This window comes from Halyomorpha halys, unplaced genomic scaffold, assembly GCF_000696795.3.
Source record: "Halyomorpha halys isolate HHAL.00 unplaced genomic scaffold, Hhal_1.1 Scaffold1652.1, whole genome shotgun sequence".
Taxonomy (NCBI): domain Eukaryota; kingdom Metazoa; phylum Arthropoda; class Insecta; order Hemiptera; family Pentatomidae; genus Halyomorpha; species Halyomorpha halys.
The window spans coordinates 95,353-116,854 of NW_027105404.1; the positions used below are offsets into that span (position 1 = coordinate 95,353).

General features: G+C 32.4%; 2 protein-coding genes and 1 long non-coding RNA gene across 4 annotated transcripts in view; 1 reads left to right on the forward strand and 2 right to left on the reverse strand.

The window, feature by feature from the left end:
- LOC106690307 (uncharacterized) overlaps positions 1-10,656 on the forward strand; it is a 51,696-nt gene extending 41,040 nt beyond the window's left edge. The window contains exon 4 of one of the 2 annotated variants that reach the window (XR_010844438.1): positions 10,435-10,656. This is a non-coding gene — a long non-coding RNA (uncharacterized lncRNA). The remainder of the gene's footprint in view (positions 1-10,434) is intronic. The other variant, XR_010844439.1, reaches the window with a different exon arrangement.
- Positions 733-6,499, reverse strand: LOC106690302 (uncharacterized). The gene is made up of 6 exons (XM_014435697.2): positions 6,399-6,499; positions 5,056-5,124; positions 4,915-4,970; positions 4,368-4,454; positions 4,185-4,271; positions 733-1,066 (listed from the first exon to the last, which is right to left on the reverse strand). Exons 2-6 carry the CDS (start codon positions 5,118-5,120, stop codon positions 795-797), a joined length of 567 nt encoding a protein of 188 aa, XP_014291183.1. The 5' UTR covers positions 5,121-5,124; positions 6,399-6,499; the 3' UTR covers positions 733-794.
- Positions 10,657-10,692: 36 nt separating the features above from the next.
- Positions 10,693-17,993, reverse strand: LOC106690303 (uncharacterized). The gene is made up of 6 exons (XM_014435698.2): positions 17,922-17,993; positions 16,238-16,300; positions 14,155-14,213; positions 13,959-14,054; positions 13,776-13,865; positions 10,693-11,082 (listed from the first exon to the last, which is right to left on the reverse strand). The coding sequence occupies exons 2-6, from the start codon at positions 16,291-16,293 to the stop codon at positions 10,823-10,825; spliced, it is 561 nt and encodes a 186-aa protein (XP_014291184.1). The 5' UTR covers positions 16,294-16,300; positions 17,922-17,993; the 3' UTR covers positions 10,693-10,822.
- Positions 17,994-21,502: the final 3,509 nt, after the last annotated feature.

The window sequence follows — 21,502 nt, forward strand, 5'->3', positions numbered from 1 at the left end:
AAATTGTGAAAAATAATGGGTAAGCGACAATTATTTTTTTTTTAAAGAGAGGCGGAGGCACAGAAAGGCTAGAAACAACTGCAGTGAGTGTTGAACTGCTTTAGAAACGTAGCAATGTTCACAAAGTGGTTAAGGATTTCAATATCAAATATTTTTGAGTAAGCCGACCTACTGGGTTTTGTTTTCCTTTACTGCTGTCCCATCCAATTATTGTACTATATATCTTTCATACTTATTTTTTTTTTTAATTTAATGAATATAACTCATTGAGAGGGAATGATTTGAAACAAGAAACAAAAATGAATAATTTAATGGAATTTTCATTGTTACCTGAATCATTAATTTAATCACGAAAGTGTATGTTGATGATCTGTTACATGATAATCATTCATGACAAATAAATTTTAATTTTTAGATGAAAATTAAACTAACTTTAAAATTAACCAGCTATTTAGCAGCCTTAGAATTTTTGTTTTTAGAAATATTCCAGAAAAGATAATAGTTATAAGCTGAAGACTGAGGAAAATATCATTAAGTAAAATGTAGTTGTTGTCTTACTCAAGGTTGTCTATGAATATTCAACGCAAGCTTGTCTGCATTTAGTAATTAACATAACTTTGTTTTTAACCTGTGTGTATTCCTCTTGTACAATGGTATATATGTATAAATTGAAATTAATGAAAGGGACTATAAAGTAAAACATAGTAAGGCAATAAAATGAGACAAGTTGAATACCCTTATTTTTCTTTTTGATTTATTTTAAATAGTCACTTTTTATGGAACCATCGAAATTCTCATTCCTCTATTGGCTTCCCTAAGTAGATATTTGACTTTCCATTCGCAAAATCAATGTTGAAGATACCCTCTGATTCCGGAGTACGTTCTTTGTTGTGTTGGAAGGTACCATTATTGTACCGGATGCAGTTGAAGTCCAAGCTGATAACTCTGTTGATACTGACGTACATGCAGACGTTACCTCGACTTCCTGTGGTGTCTATGTTCGAGTAGTAGATGTGGATACAGGCTTTGAACGGAGTATTGGGTATGGGGAAGCATGTCTCTCCCGCTGAAATAATTATCATTACAATCATTATTTATAATGGAAAATAATTAATGTGCTTTAATTTAAAAAAAAATAATGTGCTATATCAGGTGGTGACATATTGAATTTCTGAACTTGCTAAAACATTAAACTTACTCTCTAATCCAAACATTGCAACCAGCGCCCCCACTAATGCGGTGGTAACAAGGATTGTAGCCACTTTCAAGTATTGTAAATACGTGTAGATTTAGGCTTTTAAGTTCAGTAACACATTGGCTTGCCCCACTCACCAACTATCATCACATAATATAACCCTAGTTATTTATCTCAAAACCTTAACCACCACATTCATGTTTTAAATCCCAATTTCAGAGAAAAACAAACTCTCAAAACACTGCGTATGTTAACTATTGAACTATAATTTCAAATAAGGGCTTTAAAAAAAATAATAAAATACCAGTCTTGACTTAAATCAAGTTATATAACTTCAGATGATTATCTAGGATGTCTTTTTATATTTATTTTTTTCTCGATCCCTATAAAAAATAGAAAAATCACATGGATTAATAAATAAATAGCAATACGTGAGGATCATAATCATAAGAAGTCTGAGTGAAATACATAATTGTTGGTTGGGATGTTTATTCAGTAGGAAATCAAATGGAGGTGAAGGGCCTTCACAATAAGGTCGACAAAAATATGTACAAATAATAAAATTAAATATAAGTGAGAAAAAGAAAAGTAAACAATTTTTTTTTTCCTGATCCCTCTAAAACAGAAAGAAAGTGAATTAATAAGTGCATTACTGTGAAAAAGAAAAGTAATTCGCGTTGAGTCTTACCTTTTACTACCTTAGGTATTTTAAGGTTACCTGTTATGGTTATTTGTTACTTATGAGGTATCCATTCTAAAAGAGGTGCTATTTTTAAATTCGGAGGTGATATTAATTAATAAAGACAATAGATAATGGTGAAACAATAAGAAAAACAATCAGAAGTCGAAAGAAGTGTGGGGGAGGGGGAGGGGGTGCATCAGAAGATGGAGTCATGAGGTGATGTTGATAGGGTTTTTGGAACCTTTCCTGCCCTGCCACCTCACAGGAAGGGGGAAGGAGTGATAGACTGGAATACTGGATTGAAGGAAGCAGGGAGACTGTCAAAGAATTTAATGTGTCTCCGTGTGATGTGTTGTTGTACAGTTTCTAACTGTAGTTCGTTATGAATGTGTGTCATGTTACATCTTTCCAGAGATGTCCCTCGACGTATCTTCTGTTCTGTACTGTTTTGGGGTTGTTGTAGTGATTTCAGGGCTGTTGGGTAGAGATAGTGTAGTAGCGGTGCGCCGTGTAGGAGTGATGGTCGTAGTATTACTTTATAGATGAGTAATTTGAGTCTGAGTGACAGCTCTGGTTAGTAGATGAGGTGTTTAAGTTGGTATGATGTTGATTTGTAATTTGTTCTGTATGTGTGCAGTGAAAGATAGATGTGTTTCTAGTTTACTGCCTAGATATGTGAGATGTTTCTTGGTTTGTATTGTCTGTATTTGTATGCTCTGTTGGGAGTTTTCTTGTATGAGAAAGTGATGGCGTCTGTATTTGTGGGTTGATGTGAATGTTTATGTCTCGTAGTTTGTTAGCGATGAGTTGGGCCGCTTCGCCGAGTATATGGCTATGTCATCAGCATATGCAGATATTTGAGCATCGTCAAATTTAGTCCCGACTATGTGGGCAGTATATATATATTGAATAAAACTGGGGCAAGGACGGAACCCTGGAGGACGCCAGAAGTGGCGGGCTTGGGGGTGGAGATTTCAGTTTTGACCCGGTCTGAGAAAGTCCGATCACTGATGTAGGACCCAATAATGTCGACCAGTTGGTCCGGGAATTGGTGAAGCAAAAGTAAACAAATAAGAAAATTTTAATAATAAATAAGGAGAGTGGTGGGAGAGGTTGAAGAGACTAGAGAAGAAGAGATATAACGAGAGGTTAAAGGGTGATATTAGCAGGGTTGACCCTTCCTACTCAATTTTTCTTATTTGAGAAAGTAATGACGTTAGTATTTTGTGAGTTAGTATTCATGTTTCTGTCTCGGAGCTTACCTGTGATAAGTTGGATTGCTTTGTCATCAGCATATGCAGAGATTCGTTCATGGTCTATCATCATTCTGACAATATGGGCAGTGTAGATATTGAATAAAATTGGCGCAAGAATCGAGCCCTTGGGAACGCTACATGTGACTGGTTGGAGGGAATTTTGTGGTTGACTGCTGCATCACTTTGCTACCTTAGAAGATCTAAGCCGAGGCCAAGGAAGTTCAACTATCAGGTGGCAGGTATAAACTAGTAATTTGCAGCAGGGCCTCACCTCACTCACTGTTTCCAAAGCAGATAGCAACATTCAACAGTTTACCGGAGCTAAACTCGGTTAAGCGACTGCCTCATGACTGCAGCAGTGCCGGTTCAAACGCTTATAGATCTCGAATGCTCTGATCAGCTATATTCGGTCATCACAAAATTCCTCCCGAACAGAAGGTTGGGACACTTTAACATCATCGTAAACCCAGCGAAAACCAACTAAAATTGCTGAGTCTTATTATGCTGATTTAAACTAAATAAATACCAAATAATTAAAAGAGTAACTTTCTATTCTGTTTTACAAGAAAATTAGAAAGTTTTAATTGAGGAGCGATTATGACCTATCTATTTTCAAACAACAAATATCATCTATATCAAAACTATTGCATCTTATAACAGTGATCAAAAGTTATATAGTAACTTCATAGGGCCGTATTTCTTCAGTGTTACATGAATCAGAAAGCTAGACAAACGCAAGACGCTTCTAGATCGACATGTTTGGTCATGTAGGGATAGCTATGAGATATCTGAGGTGACTGGCAGCTCAGGTAATTTTTCGTTGTTTAGAGAATGGCAGATGAACACAGATCAAGTATGTCTTGGTTACACAACTCAATCATCCATTATTTGATAGAATAAAATTTACATATTATGAATATGTTAATAGACTCTAATTACAGAAACTGTATTGTATAAGAATATTTCACACCAGCCTAGCATCGTTACTTGATAAATTCCAGATTAGAAAATAATATTTATTTTTTCCTGATTTTAATAAATCATACTTTACCTGCGAGATCTTTTCTGACCAGTTCATGACCGCTGAAAATATATGCAGCATATCCACTATTCTGTTCTTGGTCTACTTTCACACAATCTGTAAATTAATGCTTAAGTTGTATTGACATTTGTCTAATCTATTTATATATGTAGTTAATTGAAGAATGTATTGAATCACCAGAAATTGACTTACTTTCGATTCCATCTATTCCTGCAATGCTTACTGTAAGGCAACACTGTCCATTATCACCTTTGAATTTACATTCTGGGTCTGAAACACCTAAACAAAATAATTCATCATTTTTAGCAAGTAGCTCTAATTTCGTAATAAACAGTGTCTCTGTTTACATGCGGAAAATCGATAAAATCCAATATATTCGTTTCAGCGTTCATTGTCCCATAATTTGAGTTGACTCTTTAATTATGATGACGGATTTTTAGGAGAAATTGAAGTCTCGAACGATTTTGATATCTCTAAGATTATTTTCATTTTATATACAGTTTTTTCCCCAAGATGTTCCGTGTCTTTATGAGAAAGTTTAAAGCTACTGAAATCCTCGATTTATCCGGTTAACTTAAAGATTGATTTGAATAATCGCCCATAATGGTAAATTATTTTCATAAACAAACATATTAAGGTCATATAGCATAAATTATTCTCTATTGTAAATATTTATAAATTGAACTCTTGAACTATTGAAATAAAAAGTGATAAAGAAGGAAAATAACATATATATTACCTACAACTTGTTCACCTGGCTTCACAGGTGATTGGACTCTTTCTGGTCTGTGGATTCTGCATCAAATAGGTTATTAATACAAAAATATTAAATATATTATAATTATCGCTACAAAGTTTACTACTGATTTAATTAATTTACCTCTTTATTATTGTGCAACTACATGATATAATAAATAATAAAAGAACTGTTATTTGGATCTGCATAACCCTGAAAAAAATGATAAATTTTGATATAATCTCGGATTATTTAAATCTATAAAAACTAATTCGATTACTATTTAAATAAATGTCATTTTCGACGTTTATTAAGATTCCTCTTAATACAATGGGTCAAACTATGTGACACGGCTATAATCGTATTGTGCTGAATTTATAAAATAATCAATAGCAAAATTAATTTATTACTATTATGCAATTGAATAAATACATTTTCTTGTTTAGATGTTCTGCGTAGCAATTGACTCTGGCGTTCAGTAAAATTATATGTTAACCTAGATGTAATTGGAAACTAATTTTTGTTAATAGCTTCTAATTTAAAAATGTTTGAATGATACGGTGTAAAATGTTTACCAAACCCCAAGGATCCGTGACCCTAAGATACCAGCTTTTTCAAAATGGTCGTCGTATATTTTGTTATATGATATATGGACCTAAAGTTATCGGAGAACGGTGTCTAGCGCCAGTATAGTCTAGTGCAGCTAAGTTTATACCTAGATGTGGATGTACCTACTGTGGATGGGCAGTCTATAGATTTCACTTATTTTCTTGAGTTTCTTGTATCCAAAAGTAAAAATTTTACCCGTTAATACTTCCTAAATTTTTTTTCTTTCTTTTTTTTTGACACATCCATCAAAATTACATTTTTTGAAAAAGACAATATTTTTTTCAACATTTTCGTGCATTCTATTTTTAAAAAATCATTCAAAATTATCTCTAGCTTATAATCATTACCAAAAACTTTATGGTGCATATTACAAGCTTCAGATTAAGTTCTGATATAACTCTCTATATGTTCAATATTTTCCGCAATATGGATTTTCATACAACAATTTTTTTCCAAACAAGTGGATTAATCATGGGTATTATACTACCTAATGAAATATGATATGTCTTAGGTATTTTTATTTCTACTGTAAAGCTTACAAATAGTTTTCAATATTTTGGCATTTTGCACCATGGATTAAAAATTAAACACATCTCGAAAAAAGTAGTTTCCAAGATTTTTGCTAGAATAAATTCTTAAAATGTTCATGATAAGGAAAATATTTTCTTGTACTTCTAGTAAAAGCCAAATTTTAAGCTTTTTACAGCTTTTTAGGGTTACACGTTATATTTCCGATCTCTGTTCCCGAGGCGTGTTTTCTCGGTTGTTTGAGTAGAAATTGTTCTTATATACAGATAATTGTAATTTGTTATTTATTATCATATTTTAATAAAATACTTTGCTAAGAGTTTTAAAAATAATACTATGAATGAGCTTACCGCTTTTTCTATTCTTGTTCAGTTTTGAGTTATCTAGAAGTGATGGAATGGCACCTTATCTTATAACTCCAAGAAAAAACAAATAGGTTCAGTTACTAGCATTAAATAGTGTATATTTGCATTTAATATATTGTTTTTCATGACGTAATTGTTTTTAACCTTGAATGCTAAAATGTATTTATGTATTATAGTTGTATTGACGTCATTAGCAACAACAATTTTTTGAATATACATTCCTGACCATCATAACTATCATGAAAATACGTATTTTACTCTTTCTATACATTTTCCAATTTTTTTTATATTTATTTTTTTTTGCTTTAGGTTTTATTTACATTGTGGTTATTTTATTGTAAAGTTGAAATTCAAAGGATCTTATTTGACTGTCATCCTATAGAATATTATTGAAAGGTTCCACAGAAGAGGCCCTAATACCGACCCCTGTGGGACACCACCAGTCACCTTGTATCTCCTTTGGCCAATGTCTGAAAAATAAAACAGAACTCTATCTTTAAAGTAGTCTGTGAGAACTCTCATAAGATAGGCTGGCACCGTCATAGTCCGTAGGGCATCTATTATACAGCTCCATCTTGCAGTGTTATAGGCATTCTTAACGTCTAGCGTGATGATTGCAGCATAACACTTAGCACCTCTCCTCCACCTTGCTCCTGCAATTGCTGTGGGGGCCATCTCGACTACCAATCCAACAGCATCTATCGTGGATAGCTTTTTACGAAATCCGTATTGAGCACGTGAGAGGCCATTGACTCCTTCCGTGAACTCTTGTAGCCTGAGGGAAAGGATCTTCTCGAATGCCTTACCCATGGTATCCAATAAGCAAATTGGACGATAGGTTGACGGGTCCTCCAGTCCTCCCTTACTCTTTGGAATGAGTACGAGGCGCTGTCTCTTCCAAGGCTTCGGAATTGAGCCTTCTCGAATGCACGAATTGATGAGATCGATGAAAAGCTCCGGCCGTTTCCTGATAGCTACCTTCAGAGCTACATTAGGAATTCCGTCCAATCCTGGTGCCTTGCCATGTTTTAGGTCCGAGGTGACGTCCTCTATCTCTTCATGCGTGATTTGTGCAAAGTCCGTTATATATATTATAATATATATATACAGCCTCAGTCAGCTGACATCGAATAAACAGCTGACTGAGGAGATCAGCTGATCGCATGTATATAAAGACATGTACCGAACCCAATAAAATATAGTATGTTACAGCAGTTCACACGTGTTACATCTTATTCCTTCTTCTCTTTTTTGACATTTGGCTTTCGCTGATACTTAACTGGTGCCGAAACCCGGGAACTTTAGATACCGGAGTAATTTTCAGTCTAAAAGATTTTTCTTTTTCTTCTTTCATTCTTCTCTTTGACTTATGACCAGTAACGGAATAGTGAGAAGAGCAGTTCTAAACCTAGAGAATATGAACCAAAACAACCAACCTCAAGCTGCAGTCAACCAAACTATAGCAGCATGTAACCCACCTCCGGTGCAGATTCAACCACTACTAGAAGTCTCTTTAGCGCAATATCATGCCACGACGCTTGAATGAATTAAGGTCCGTACGGGAACCGCCCAAGACCTGAGGATGGCAGTGTCGGACCTAGAAAAATTCACCGGAGAGACCGGAAAATTAAATCATTTTCTAAAAGGGGGCGATCGTCTAATGGGGCGAATAGAAGCTAAGAAATCGGAGGATCTACTGGATGACGAGGATCCAAAAGCACTGAAAGCAGCGGTAGTCTGCCGAGTAAAAAGAAGTATCCGAAATCAGATTAAGGCAGATGAAGAGACCCCCTGGAAGGTCATCAAAGAAAGATACTAATACTATTCACCTGTTCAGGGAATAGTGTTCTGACAATACTGTCTACAACATTTGATCTCGTGGGGTGCTGCATCGTGCCATTACAAAGTTTCTTAAGCGCTATTTTGTAAGGTCTACCCCATGGGTCGGCATCCACCTCATCACAGAGTTCTCTCTAGCACCGTCGTTTGCTTTCTTTAATGGCTTGTCGGAGGTTCCTTCTAGCTCTCCTGAACTCTTCTTGAAGCACTGAAAACTCCAGTAGACGTCTCGCTCGCTGGTAACGTCTTCTTGCTTGGTTGCAACACCGGCGAACTTCAATAGTATCTGTCCACCAGTACACTGAGGAATGATGTTTGCCAGGCTTTGAATGGGTCATAGCTGCATCACAAGCCCCAGATATAAAAGAGGTCAGTATACGCGCCTTAAGTAATATGTGTGTGTGTGTGTCTGTGCGTGTGTGTGTGCGCGCGCGCGCGTGTGTGCTTGTACGGGTGTGTGCGTGTGCGGGCGTGCGTGTGCGCGTTTTATATGGGCTGAAGCCTGCTCCCCACTTGGCGAAATCCTACCTAAACCCATGCGTTCTAGGAAGCTAAACCTACACTTGTACGCTATTAGGAAATATGAGACGAAAAATCCGTCGACCTTATCAACAGAATCTAAGAGTATGCTTATCGTAACTAGCGAACTTGCGTTAGTACCCGCGGAAATCTGTTTGTGTTGGTAAGCTAATCCACAAAATCAATTAATTTTTTTCAGTTACGGATCACTACATGAACACTATCTTCAGGATTTTAACAACTTTATCGGTTAAGTAGTAAACATCGAAAACTCCACAGATGTTGGATGTACAATATATAATCTATAAAATTGTATGTAAAATGTATATATCAAGCCATATACAAAATAAAATACACGTTATATACGATAAAACCAAGAGGAGCTAATTAACAAGAAATTCCACAGTACCATCAAATCTGAGATAATTTTTATCCCACAATATCAAATTTACACCCACATCACTTACAAAGATGATCAACAATGTACGGAGTACACACTTGTTTATTCTGCACTCTTTGTTATTTTGAGTGGTTCTTAGCCGATATATTGTACCAGATCATCTGTATAAAATTTATACTATATACTATGTGCCGTACTTTCCTCCAAGATTCACTTACTATTACCTAAATCTAACTTCCTGTGTAATAATTTAAATGGCGAATTATTTAATCGTTACAGCTTATCTCTATGGCATGTAGATCATTTCTAGACCAAGTATAATCAGTTAATATCTTATGTATCGTTTAATAGGTCTGGAGACTTCTCTCAGTTGTCAATCTTTGCTCCTCCATGGAAAACTTATTTCAAAACACACATAAATTGTTATGGGGAAAAGTTTTTTTGCAATATGTATAACAACAGCCTTTTTTAATGCTCTATCATTTTATCTATTATCACAATTGGAACTAGAATCTTAAAGTCAAAGTTAGTAAAAATATAATTTGTTTTGATAAAGCTAATATTTGATATAACAAAACGACAAAATTTTTCTCCTGCCTAGAACAATACAAAATACACAATAAATTAATTAGTGATAACAAATCCGAAATGGAAAGGAATCGGAACAGTTTGGGCGCTTTTGGCTATTTTACCAGTTAGCCGATTTTGTGAAAATATCACAATTTCAACAGTTTCCTTCTTTAGCTATAAAATTACAATATAAAACTACAAAAAATTTTCGCAGATCTAAGAGCGCTAATCATCAATTGGCGCCAAAGTATGTCAATTAATTCTTAAGACTGTTTAGCAGAATTTGACAACGTCACTTGGATAATGTCACTATGACCCTTTTATTAAAAAAAAAACTTTTATTCAGAGCCTGAAAGGAATTAAACACCTACTTACACTAATGATAATTCAGTTATCCTTAAATAAGCATAACTGAAGAATAAGGTTACTTATTGTGTATTTAATCGTTGGGTACAATTTACTCAAAATGAGAATTAACTGGATAAATTATTTTATGGAGCTAAAGGTAGTTTGGAAAAGGTTGGTTATCTTATTTCTAATGTTGCCCCAGCGAAAGATTACAATGCAATGCTAATTTAGAGATATTTCCTCACACAATAATAAGGATATTTGCACTCAAATCTGCATGATTTGGTTTCTTCCTCTTTTTATTACAGAATTATTATTGATTTATAGTACTTTTTGAATTCCCAGAAATAGTTTCAAGAAAACATCTAACCTAAAGAGTTGGAGGCTCATTGAGACTCGGGGCTGGAGAAAAGTTGTCCCTCTACCTCTCCGTTTCAACTCCCCGGAAAACGGAACAAAAATGTGAATGTATTTCACTTGAAACCTAAAGAGGTGGGGAAAGTCGGGTGAGTGAACACACAAGATATTTTCATTTGTGTTTTACATAAAAGATTACATTAATTCTATGGCGTTTCTAAATTTTAAATAAACTTTTTTATGAAGAAATTTTTTATCATGTTTATTTTATGTTATTTTAGTTTAACAATTGTAGCTTGTTACAAAATGATTCCTCATGCGAAATGTTTCATTCCATACACTTCATCTATTTATCACATTCATGCTCTCTGACTGATCAATTCGTGAAGTACATGGGTTCCTGTCCGCTTGCTACCATCTTCTTGTAGAGCCCTTCAGTCTCTGCGGTGTGGTTGGTGTTGTACTCGAATTGACCATTATTGTACTTGATGCACTTGAAGTCAAGAGTGAGAACTTTGCTGATGTTGAGGAAGAAGCAGGCTTCTGAAGTATTTCTTTGGGGGTCGATGTTCAAGTAGTATATGTTGAGGCAGGCTGTCAATGGTGTGCTCTGGATAGGGTAGCACTGCTCACCCGCTAAAAGAAATTAAGAAAATAGGTAATTTTAAAAAACACTAATGTTTATTTAAAGTATCATCAATTAAGTGTGTTCTTTAAGTAATGAAATATTAAAATTTATTACTGTAAATGTAATTACAGTGTAAAATCATTAATTAAGTTAAGATAATTTTCCAAAACTTATTAGTAGTTTAGACTAGCATTAGGTCGTGGGTGTATAGCGAAATTGGTTTATCTGTATTAGTTATTAATCGATTTTTTGTTTGGTTTTTTTTTCTTTTACATTTAAACGTATTTTCCTGTTCTCTTGACAATGTCAAAAAACTTAACTGAATACGAGACTTAAATAATTTAAAATACATAATGATTAATTAACAAATATCAAAATTATAAATTAGTAGCTACCTTAAATTTAGAATTATAGTTTAATTAACGTTATCTCCCATTGTACCAACGAATAGTGTTTTTCTATATCAGTGGTTTTGACTGCCAAGGGAATTTTCTTTTTTAGATAATTGAAAAAATTATTTAATTTTTATTCTTGCTATCTATAAGGGCTAAACTAGTTGGTTTTACCAGTTCTAAGAGAAATCTTACTTCATACCAACGACTATCCACTCATCTTTATTCAGTGAATAATGTCCATTTATTATTAATACACATTTCATATGAAAGATAACAAATATTACCTCACAGGCATAAGAATCGATTTAATTTATAATTTTAAATTATCAATAGTATGATGATTATAAAAAAAAATGTTTTTTTTTCTAAATACATAAACGAATATTATTGTACATAGAATAAATAAAATATGCTTTATCATCTTTAATTTAAATAGAAAATGAATAGTACATACTATCTAAACTACATTTTTATTATTTTATCATGATTAATCTACATAGAGAATTAGTACTCACTATCTAAACTATTACGTTTCTTTTAAAAACGTTTTCTGAAATTACCTCATATAAATACATTTAGTACTGTACAATAAGTAAATAAATTTTTTTTTATCATGTTAAATTTAAATATAAACAAATTATTACGCACTATCTAAACTATTACAATATTGTTTTATTATCTTTAATTTAAATAGAAAATAATTTGTACTCAATATCTAAAGAATTACGTGATTTTTAGCACTTTTTTTCTGAAATCACATGAAACAAATACAATTAATATTGTATCTGCAATAAAAAGAATTTTTTTATCATCTTTAATTTAAATAGAAAATAATTAGTACTCACTATCTAAACTATTACGTTATTTTCAGAAATGATTTCTGAAATAAAACAAGGTCTATGACGACAATTCTGTTGCATAATTTAATTTATATAATATATTAAATGATGATGTTGCAATAACTTGTTGGGGCTCCACTAAACCATCAAATTCCTCCAGAATCCAATCCTTACAGTCCAAAATCCTTCGGAAAATCCTTAATGCTCCTTACTTTGTCCCAAATCAAGTCATCCATCAGGACCTCTATATTCCATATGTTGCCGATTTGGCCAGAACCAGATACCGTTACTTCCATAATAAACTTCTCAACCACTCAAATCCACTTGTTTCTAACCTGGCTTCTCCTTCATTACCTAATAATTCTCCTACGCGTCTGAAAAGAAGATGGCCTCGAGATCTTCTCCTCTAGAAATGTCATTGGAGTTCTATCAGTTGGTAGATTCTCCACATGTTTTTATCATTTCACTATGTCACCTACAGCAAATTTACTTGTTGTATATGTGTAGACAGTTGTAAATATCAATAAATAAATTATTAAAATAAAAAATAAAAGTATTTATATTTACACATACATACATATTATTACATATTTTATAAAAGTTATTAAAACATCGTCACTATTAGATCGTGATATCTTGTAAATTCCAAAACATCAACAGTACTTTCTTTTTCCAAGCGTGGTTTTATCAGACCTAATTAATGTTTTTTTTTTTTAAGTAGTTATTAATTAAAAATAATGAATTTTTCGCTTAATCCACGCCGATCTTGTCATCGACAAAGGATCCGAAGAGAGTTTTGCTTTTCACTGTACAAAATTGGGGTCATTTTCCTCAGGAGTTATTAGTTGCTAATTTTTGTACTGCCTCTCTATCTAGGCCCTTGATGAATATTCATCATAATTTTTAAAGTTTAAACTGTAATCCCTTTTAAAAATCATTATTATTTATCTTATATCGATGTATTTTCTTGAAACTTTGGTAATTTTATTCTAAATTATTTTTTGGCTAGTAAAAATTAATTTAAAACAAAATAGAATTAAAAGAAATTAACGATTCCTTTATTGAAAATAATTATCTTAATTGTAAAACGATATTTTATGTGTATTCAGAGTGTTAAGAATTAATTTGGATATGATTCTACACTTACAATTTAGAAATAACTAAATCCTAGAATGATTTGCTCGCTGATCTAATTAATAATTCTTTTTTTTCTCTTAGATTCTTAAAATATTATATTTTTTGGTTTTGAAGCTTTCGCAAACAATTAGACACTTGCAGACAGTGTCTAGTTTTTCATAGAGTTTGTTTTATGTGATTAAAAAAATTTAATTTTCTCTTTAAAATTTGACCTAATTGTTGCTTTAGTTTAAAACGCTAAACTTGTAAATATTTCTTCTAACGTCGATTTCAATTGACGATTTAGGGTAATATTTATAAAATATATGATACAATTCTGGAGTAACTTACCTCTAACTTCCCTTCTGAAGAGAACGTGATCTTGGATAACTAGAGATGCATACTGATTATTTTGATTGTCGACTTCCACTCTTATACATGCTGTTGAAATACATTTTTTTTTAAACATAATTGTTACCTTGAAAAATTTGTATTACTGCCTTGTAATAGGAATTTTAAATTTTTATTACTCACACTCAACATTTTCATTTTTCGATGGAACACTCAAAGTCAGACAACAGGCACCTGACTTGTTCCTGAAAGAACATGCCGGTCTTTCAGATATAGTTACTGAAATAAACAGTTATTTTTAATTAATTATCACATTGTTGCTGCTGTCAATAAAAGTTAAAGAAATTCGAACAAAATATACATTAGTTCTTGTTTATACCTAAGGGAAAAACTGATTCCTGCCGGCCATTTATATTAATTCTTGTAGGATTCACATTTCTGTTGATAAAAAAAATATAAATATATATATGCTTTACAATAATAAAAAAAAAATTCATCTTAGGAAATAAAAAAAAATCCTAATTGAAATTTATTAATTGCTGTAATTGAGGCGATACATTCCAAAACCAGGAAAATCATCTTCTGATTTTTAGTAATTTATTTTTTTCTTTAAACATTTTTGTACTATATTATTATGATGTAGCAAGATTCCCTCCAAAATCTACCAAATCACAAGTAACTCAATCAGTTTTTGGTAGATATCCTTCGCCTCAAAAACATCTATAACATTAAGATTTACAGATACAATAAATATGTTAAAGGGGAAAAACAGTTCTGTTGGTTTCAGAATAAAATGACTCACTTTAAGCAGCCAATTTATTTAAATTTCAAAGTTATTACCAATAAAGTAGTTATATTTATTACTAAAAAAATATATTCTCCTTGCTAAAAATAAAAACAAAAATTTCAATTATATAACAACATTGTATAACTGTATACTTTATAATTAGAGAGGTCTACATTAGGAATTTTATTTGATAATTTTGGCTGATTCATGCAATTTTGTAGCTTAGAAATCAGGAAAATCATTCATATCACTTAGGGTAAAATATCAAACTTTTTGTGGTTCCAAAAATATATGAGGATATAGCAAATAAGACAAATTTGCCTCTGTTTGGTCAATTTAATTTAAAGATATCAGATTATGTGTTTGAAATTTTATAAATATATCCCAGTGATTTTTTATTGCCTCAAAAAAGTATATTTTATTATTATTGTCAAAATGAGGGAAAACTCATCTTTCCAACCGTACTAAAACGTTTGAATTTGGTTAAATTGGACTCCAATAATCTAATGTGTAAAGGAATTCATTTTTCCGTCAAAAGAGAAAATTTGTATTCTTATTATAAATTTCTATATAATTTATTCAAGTTTTTGAGACTGGTATTTATTTGTCTATTAAATAAATCAATTAATCATATTAAAGGTATCCTTATTAAGTCTCAATATTCTTTACTATATCAATAGTCCAACGTTTCGGCCAATTCGGCCATCCTCAAGGACAATCTTAAATATAAATTAACACCTAACATCAAAATTAAAAAAAAAAAAAATGTTTTACAGGCTATTTTGCCCAGGATATCAAATTCAAGTCAAAATCACCCTATTTTTTTTAGAACTTCATTAATTTTTAAAGCTTTAATTTTAGATTAAAACTACACTATCCACTATTAGATTGACAAACTATTTATCTATAACTATTTAGATTGTCCTTGAGGAAGGCTATAGATATAGTAAAGAATGTTGAGACTTAATAAGGATACCTTTTGGTTTGTTATTAAATGAGTTGATCAGGTATTTTCATCAATTGAAAAAAGAAAAAAGAAGAGAAAAGTAACAAAAAAATGCTATAGTATTGAAAAAATAAATAAAGTAGGTTGAAAAAAATTAAATAAAAATTAACGGATTCAGTACCTCTAACAACAAAAAATCGAATTTTTTATATCTTGGAAAGATTGAATTTGTCAACACATCTTCCAAAATCAACTTGTAATTTGTATTACTCTTGTATATTTTGGTCAAATTATGGTATTTTGATATCGTTGAAAAGAGGTTTTATCTAATTCTGTTGGTTATCAATAAATTATACATTTGGTTGACTTTAAGGAAATTGAAAGAACCTCAAATTGCGTTATAAAAATTAAAACAAACCTATTAGGGTCCAGCGTTAGTGATTTGGTAGGTTTGAACTTACTTTTAATACTGTAAACATTTGAAGTTAACTTATCGATAACAATAGGTGCTGTGAAAGATTTTCTTCAATTTCATACAGATAGAAACTTCACCATATATTATGAAAGTGCAAAAAATCATCAGAAGAGAAAAACCGAGATTTCATCATCAGTGTTAGCACATGAAAAAATATAAAGATTATCATCCATTATTTGTTTTTTGTAGGCTCGTGTTATTTAAGTTTATCATAATTATAAATAAACATTGGGCAATATTTATGCAGGACTTACGCAACAGAAGAATAACTGACTGATGCAATGACAAGATAAAACAAAAGTCTGTTCATATTTTATCTGAAACAAATAAATTTGACACAACATTTAAATTTGTATCATTGATAGATATTGTCATTATCACACAGTGATTTCCCTCTGCAAACCTTTAAATTAATTTTTACATGGTTATAGAGAAAAATATTTTAATGCTTCCGAAATTGGTAATACATACTTAGATGAAAGATAAGATCAGATCAGAAATAAGTTATTCACCTATGATTTTGAGAATACCCTCATTCTCTAATCCAATACCTCCAGTAAAAATGAACTTATAGCGCTGTAATAGGCTGATAAAAAAAAAATCTTCGGATTATTTTAGCAAAGACAAATTTAAGAGTTTTCCGTAAAAATTCGAAATATCCACTATGGGAAAGTTATTATTTGAAAATGATTATAGGACCAGATCATGGAGATAAGTAATTTTAATTGAAAATTATGAATTTTAAGATTTATTAGACCAAGGAAAATTTAAATTTTATAATAATCTGAATTTAGTGGTGCATTTTGGGGCCTCAGATACCCTGCAACGATGACCATATATAAAGGTGTGATCTTGGGAATTCTGAGGTACGCATCCCCTCACGAAACCTCATGCAGACACAGAAGAGAAGACTGGCCTCCATACAGAGACTGACTCTGCTGAGGGTCACGAAGACATACAGAACGGTGTCACATGAGGCGGTGCAGGTGCTAACCGCAGCGATGCCCCTGGACCTCATCCTCAGGGAGGATGTCCTTAAATATGAAGTTAAGAGGCAGGGATTAGAAGTGCTGTCGGAGGAGCTCCGAGAGAGGACTCAATACAGGAGTGTAATGTACGGTGGGTAGCAAGCCAGAAGGGCGCTATAGATTGCTCTGCCATGGAAGGACACCGAGCCAGGCTGTCGAGAAAGACCGGGATTTATGCCCTCACCGAGTCGGACTTTCCCTGGTCGATGGAAGAAGAGAATTATCCCTTCTTCAGGGAGTTCATTTACGGGTGGAAGGAGGATGTGGGCCCCACTCATTTCCCGATGGGAAGGGCTTGACCGCCCAACATCGGCGAGCCACCAGAAGATGAGGAAGCTGACCCAGACTGAGACCAGGAGGCTGGACCAGCCTGGTAACTGCAGGAGGCATCCAGACGGATGCAGTGGACAAGGTACAGCAGAATAACCTTTTCTCTTTTAATGCGGATGGATTTGGTTTAACATTTAGTAAAAAACTCTTCAATTCTACAATTGTTTAAGAAAATTCTTTTTTTTTTTTGTTAAATATTCTGCAATTCAGAATTACCTTGCTCAACAATTTTTCTTTATCTTCCAATTAACAATAATCATGACAAGTAAAGAAAAACAAAATTTGACGTTTACTATCTTACGTAATTTACGGTACCCCATATATTCATTTCAGATGAAATGAAGGACTATTTCATGTTTAAAAGTTTGTGTTATTTTTCTTGTTTTTACTACCAATTAAATCATTGCTATTTTTGTACTAATTAACCTTTTCGTTTTAAGTCAGACTTAAATAATCAACAAACTGCTCAGTTACTAATGAATTTATTTATTGAATGAATAAATAATCTGTTCTCATTGTTTCATCTTTTCTTAGTCACATTTATGTATATTCCCAAATATTTATGACTTTATTAACTTACCTCCAGCTTTTCAATGTGATAACAATAGCCCACTGACTGCGTAGCTACTGCAGAGTCGATATTTATATGATTATTTAAAAAAGGTGATCAGCCTTTGCATTAAATAGCCTCAACTTAGTGCCTTCGTCGACTCTTTCTTTTCAACTATGCTCATGGATATTTATGAATGAATTATAATGCTTTTTGCTGTATTGTTTGAATAAGAAGGGAGTGAGAGTAGTTGATGTTACAGAATTTTTGTACAGCGTGTTATTTCACGAAATTCGTATTTTTAAAAATAATGTCAACTGTAAACTCTTTTAATACAATTGACAATATTATATTGTTATTCTACACCCGAAAATAAATCGAAAAATCAGTCTATTATTATCCCACTATTTCGTAATCTGAGCACAGCATAAAAATAATTTAGCCCGACTGACCTAGAAAAGTGAGACAAAATATTTTTTCATGGATAGTGTTGATATTCATTTTTCACACATGGAAAAAGCTTTGGATTCAAATTTCCGAAGTAATTATATATATATATATATATACATTTTCGCCTTCGATTTCTATTCGAAAATCATAAAAATTGCATTTGCGAAACTTATGAGGGGCTTAGGACCGACTGGACAGCACAGTACAAATCGTACCTTCATAAACAATTGGGACTATAGATATAACGTTTAAAAATGTTTCTATATTTGTTTTATGTTTCTATATTTTCTATGCTTTTTATCCCATATAAAGGCATACATTCTAAAATATATTGGTAGGGATTAGAAGAACGGACATGAAGAACAGTTGTAGTTACATTGCATTTTGATCAAAGTGTGTGAATATTTGAATTTATTTTATGAATGGGGGACCAGTAGAAACAAAATATCCTCCAAAAACTTCCATTTTTCATTTACCTGTAAATTCATATTCAGGGATTTTGAATGGAGTTTAAACCTAATCTGACTTTCTATTATTCTATAAATAAAGAAAATATTTTATGTATTGATTCCGGCCCCTGCTAGGCTGTGCTGAAGGAACTACTCATTCATCTTTTCTATTTTCAAAACCTCTTTATTTTATATAATACAGGATATATAATAAATAATATATAATAAATACATAATATATAATAAAGAATACAATTTACCTTGTTTCGCCTTATGGAACTACTCATTCATCCTGAGTGATAGTTGTCTACCAGTAAAATGGTGTTGCCCTGGGTAGCCTGTATTCACTTATTAATTAATGGTTTTGTTCTCTTCTTTGGGTACTGAGCTTACTGCTTCTTTTGTTTGACTAGATGGGCAGCATCTTTAAGTGCAATTCAAAGAGTTTGAGGGTGCTTCCTCAAACAAAAAGTTACTTTAAAGCCGGTGATCTCACGTGCTTAGCCTACAGGCGTCTCCTTAGCAACATGATGTCTGCAGCGGGATCTGTGCAATTCTACTTCAGGCGGCATGACTTTTATTTTGTGGCTGTCTTATGGAATGAAAACTCTACTCTCTCAATCTGGTTAAATAGGCGAATTACCCCTCTCTCCCTAAACCCCATAGTTATGATGAAGATCTTGTTCGTAACATAATACGGAGCAGTGACCATTATTGGGAGTACCATAGAATGTAAAAATTTAGCTGTTTCCCACAGTTTAACTCTGTAGGTTCAAATAGGTTTCATTATTTCAGAGTTTGAATGCGATGATTGGGTGGTGGTATAATAAGCGAATGTTGCGAGTTAGTTATCGGAATCTGTAGGTATGTCTGCTATGAAAAGAATGTAGAGAACAGAACCCAACATGCTGTCTTTTGGAACACCTGTATCAAGTGTGTGACAAATTTTTGGCGAACTCAAAAAGAATGGTTAGAGAGATATGATTAGATACTTATGTATAAACATTGGGGTAAATAGGTCATGAGGTTAAAAAGTAATTCATTGAACCCCGTCAATTTAAATTTACAATTTAAGGTAACATTTATTAAATATGAAAAAAATGAGGTATGTATCTTACCTGTAATATTCCTTCAGAACCAAACCTGGGGGGGAAATGGGGGGACTGAGTCTATTTCTTACTTTTAACTGATTATTAATGTTTCATGTATCAACTATCCGCCTACCTAGATGTACTCAGCTATTATGTCCAGAAATAAATATTTAAACATGAATGCCTTTGTACTAATAATGTTCTCAATATAAAATTTCTGTACTATTCACACTTGTGAATAATATGTACATTATTAATTGAAATTATATGCTTCATTAGGATGTTTTTTATATATCAAATTAGCACACCGGGTTTGTAGTGGGTAACTAATACTTCCAGTACTTTTAGTTTTAGTTACATTTGTGTGTACCTGATACAAAAAGTTTTTGTTGTACAAGTTCTATTAAACAAATGTGGAAACATGTTCCTTATGAGACATTTGTTGGCTATGACAATAATATTTTTATAATAATAAAATATAATATAAATCAATCCACAATGGTGATGTTTACCTATTCCTACTGATTGAGCTTCAATCTCGGAAACATTCCTAATATCATGTTATCTTTACTAGAATATATTAGCTTATAGCATTGCAATAATTAATATTACGGAAACAAAATTCTATAACAGTGACATAAATTGATGTAATACATACAATTTGTAATATACATTCGTATATCGTTTAGTGAAGTTATATCGTTTGGTAACAGTGTCTATCAAACTCCTGCAGTCTGAAAGTATGTGTTTAACATTTAGTGGTACGTTACACTGTCCACATGTTGGTCTAAATGTTCTTAATATTAAGTATTCTTTCTTTATTCGAGGGTGTCCAATTCTTGTCTAGTTAGCACTACGCGCAGTCTACAGTTTTGGATTGATGCCTTTCATTGTAATGCTGTACTCTTAATTTGTTTTCTATTGTGTTGGTCCAAGATGCCTGCCATTTATTTAATATTTGTATTGCCATCTTAGGATAAAGGTCGTGGGGGCAATCAACGCAGTCAGATCAATGGTGCAGATTTTTCGCTTGGTCAGCTTTACAACTGCCCAGGATGAGCTTGTGTTCTAATATCTAGATAAATAAAACTTTGTGGTCGGTCCAATTTATCTTGAAAGTTATTTTAATTATGAGTACTGCGACAGCATGCGTTGTATATAAGTTTTTCAACAGTGGCAATGTACTCATAGTAGGATATATTTATAGGTCTCCCATAACCCAGACCTTAAATACTACTATCACTTTAGGAAACATCGGTGTATATGGAGAAATTCGTAAATATATTATCTTGTAAAGCTATTGTGTCTTGAGTCTACTATGACATTAGTATAAGTAATAGAAAAAATTGTATTAATAAGTAACTTTAATTGGTGATTTAATTTTGTCATTTAAAAAAACAAAAAAACAACAAGCCCCGTACATTGTCTGAAATCTAGTTGAGACTAATTATATTTTAGTTGTAACTTGTAATTTGGATTATTGCTTCTGTAAAGGCCGTACTTCAGACTCTCCGCCTGACTTTAGCATTAAAGTCTCTTATGACTGGCATTATACCATAGTAGTACCTTTGTAGAAATATCAATAGTATGTTCACTAGAAATGGTTATTCTAGAAAATTTT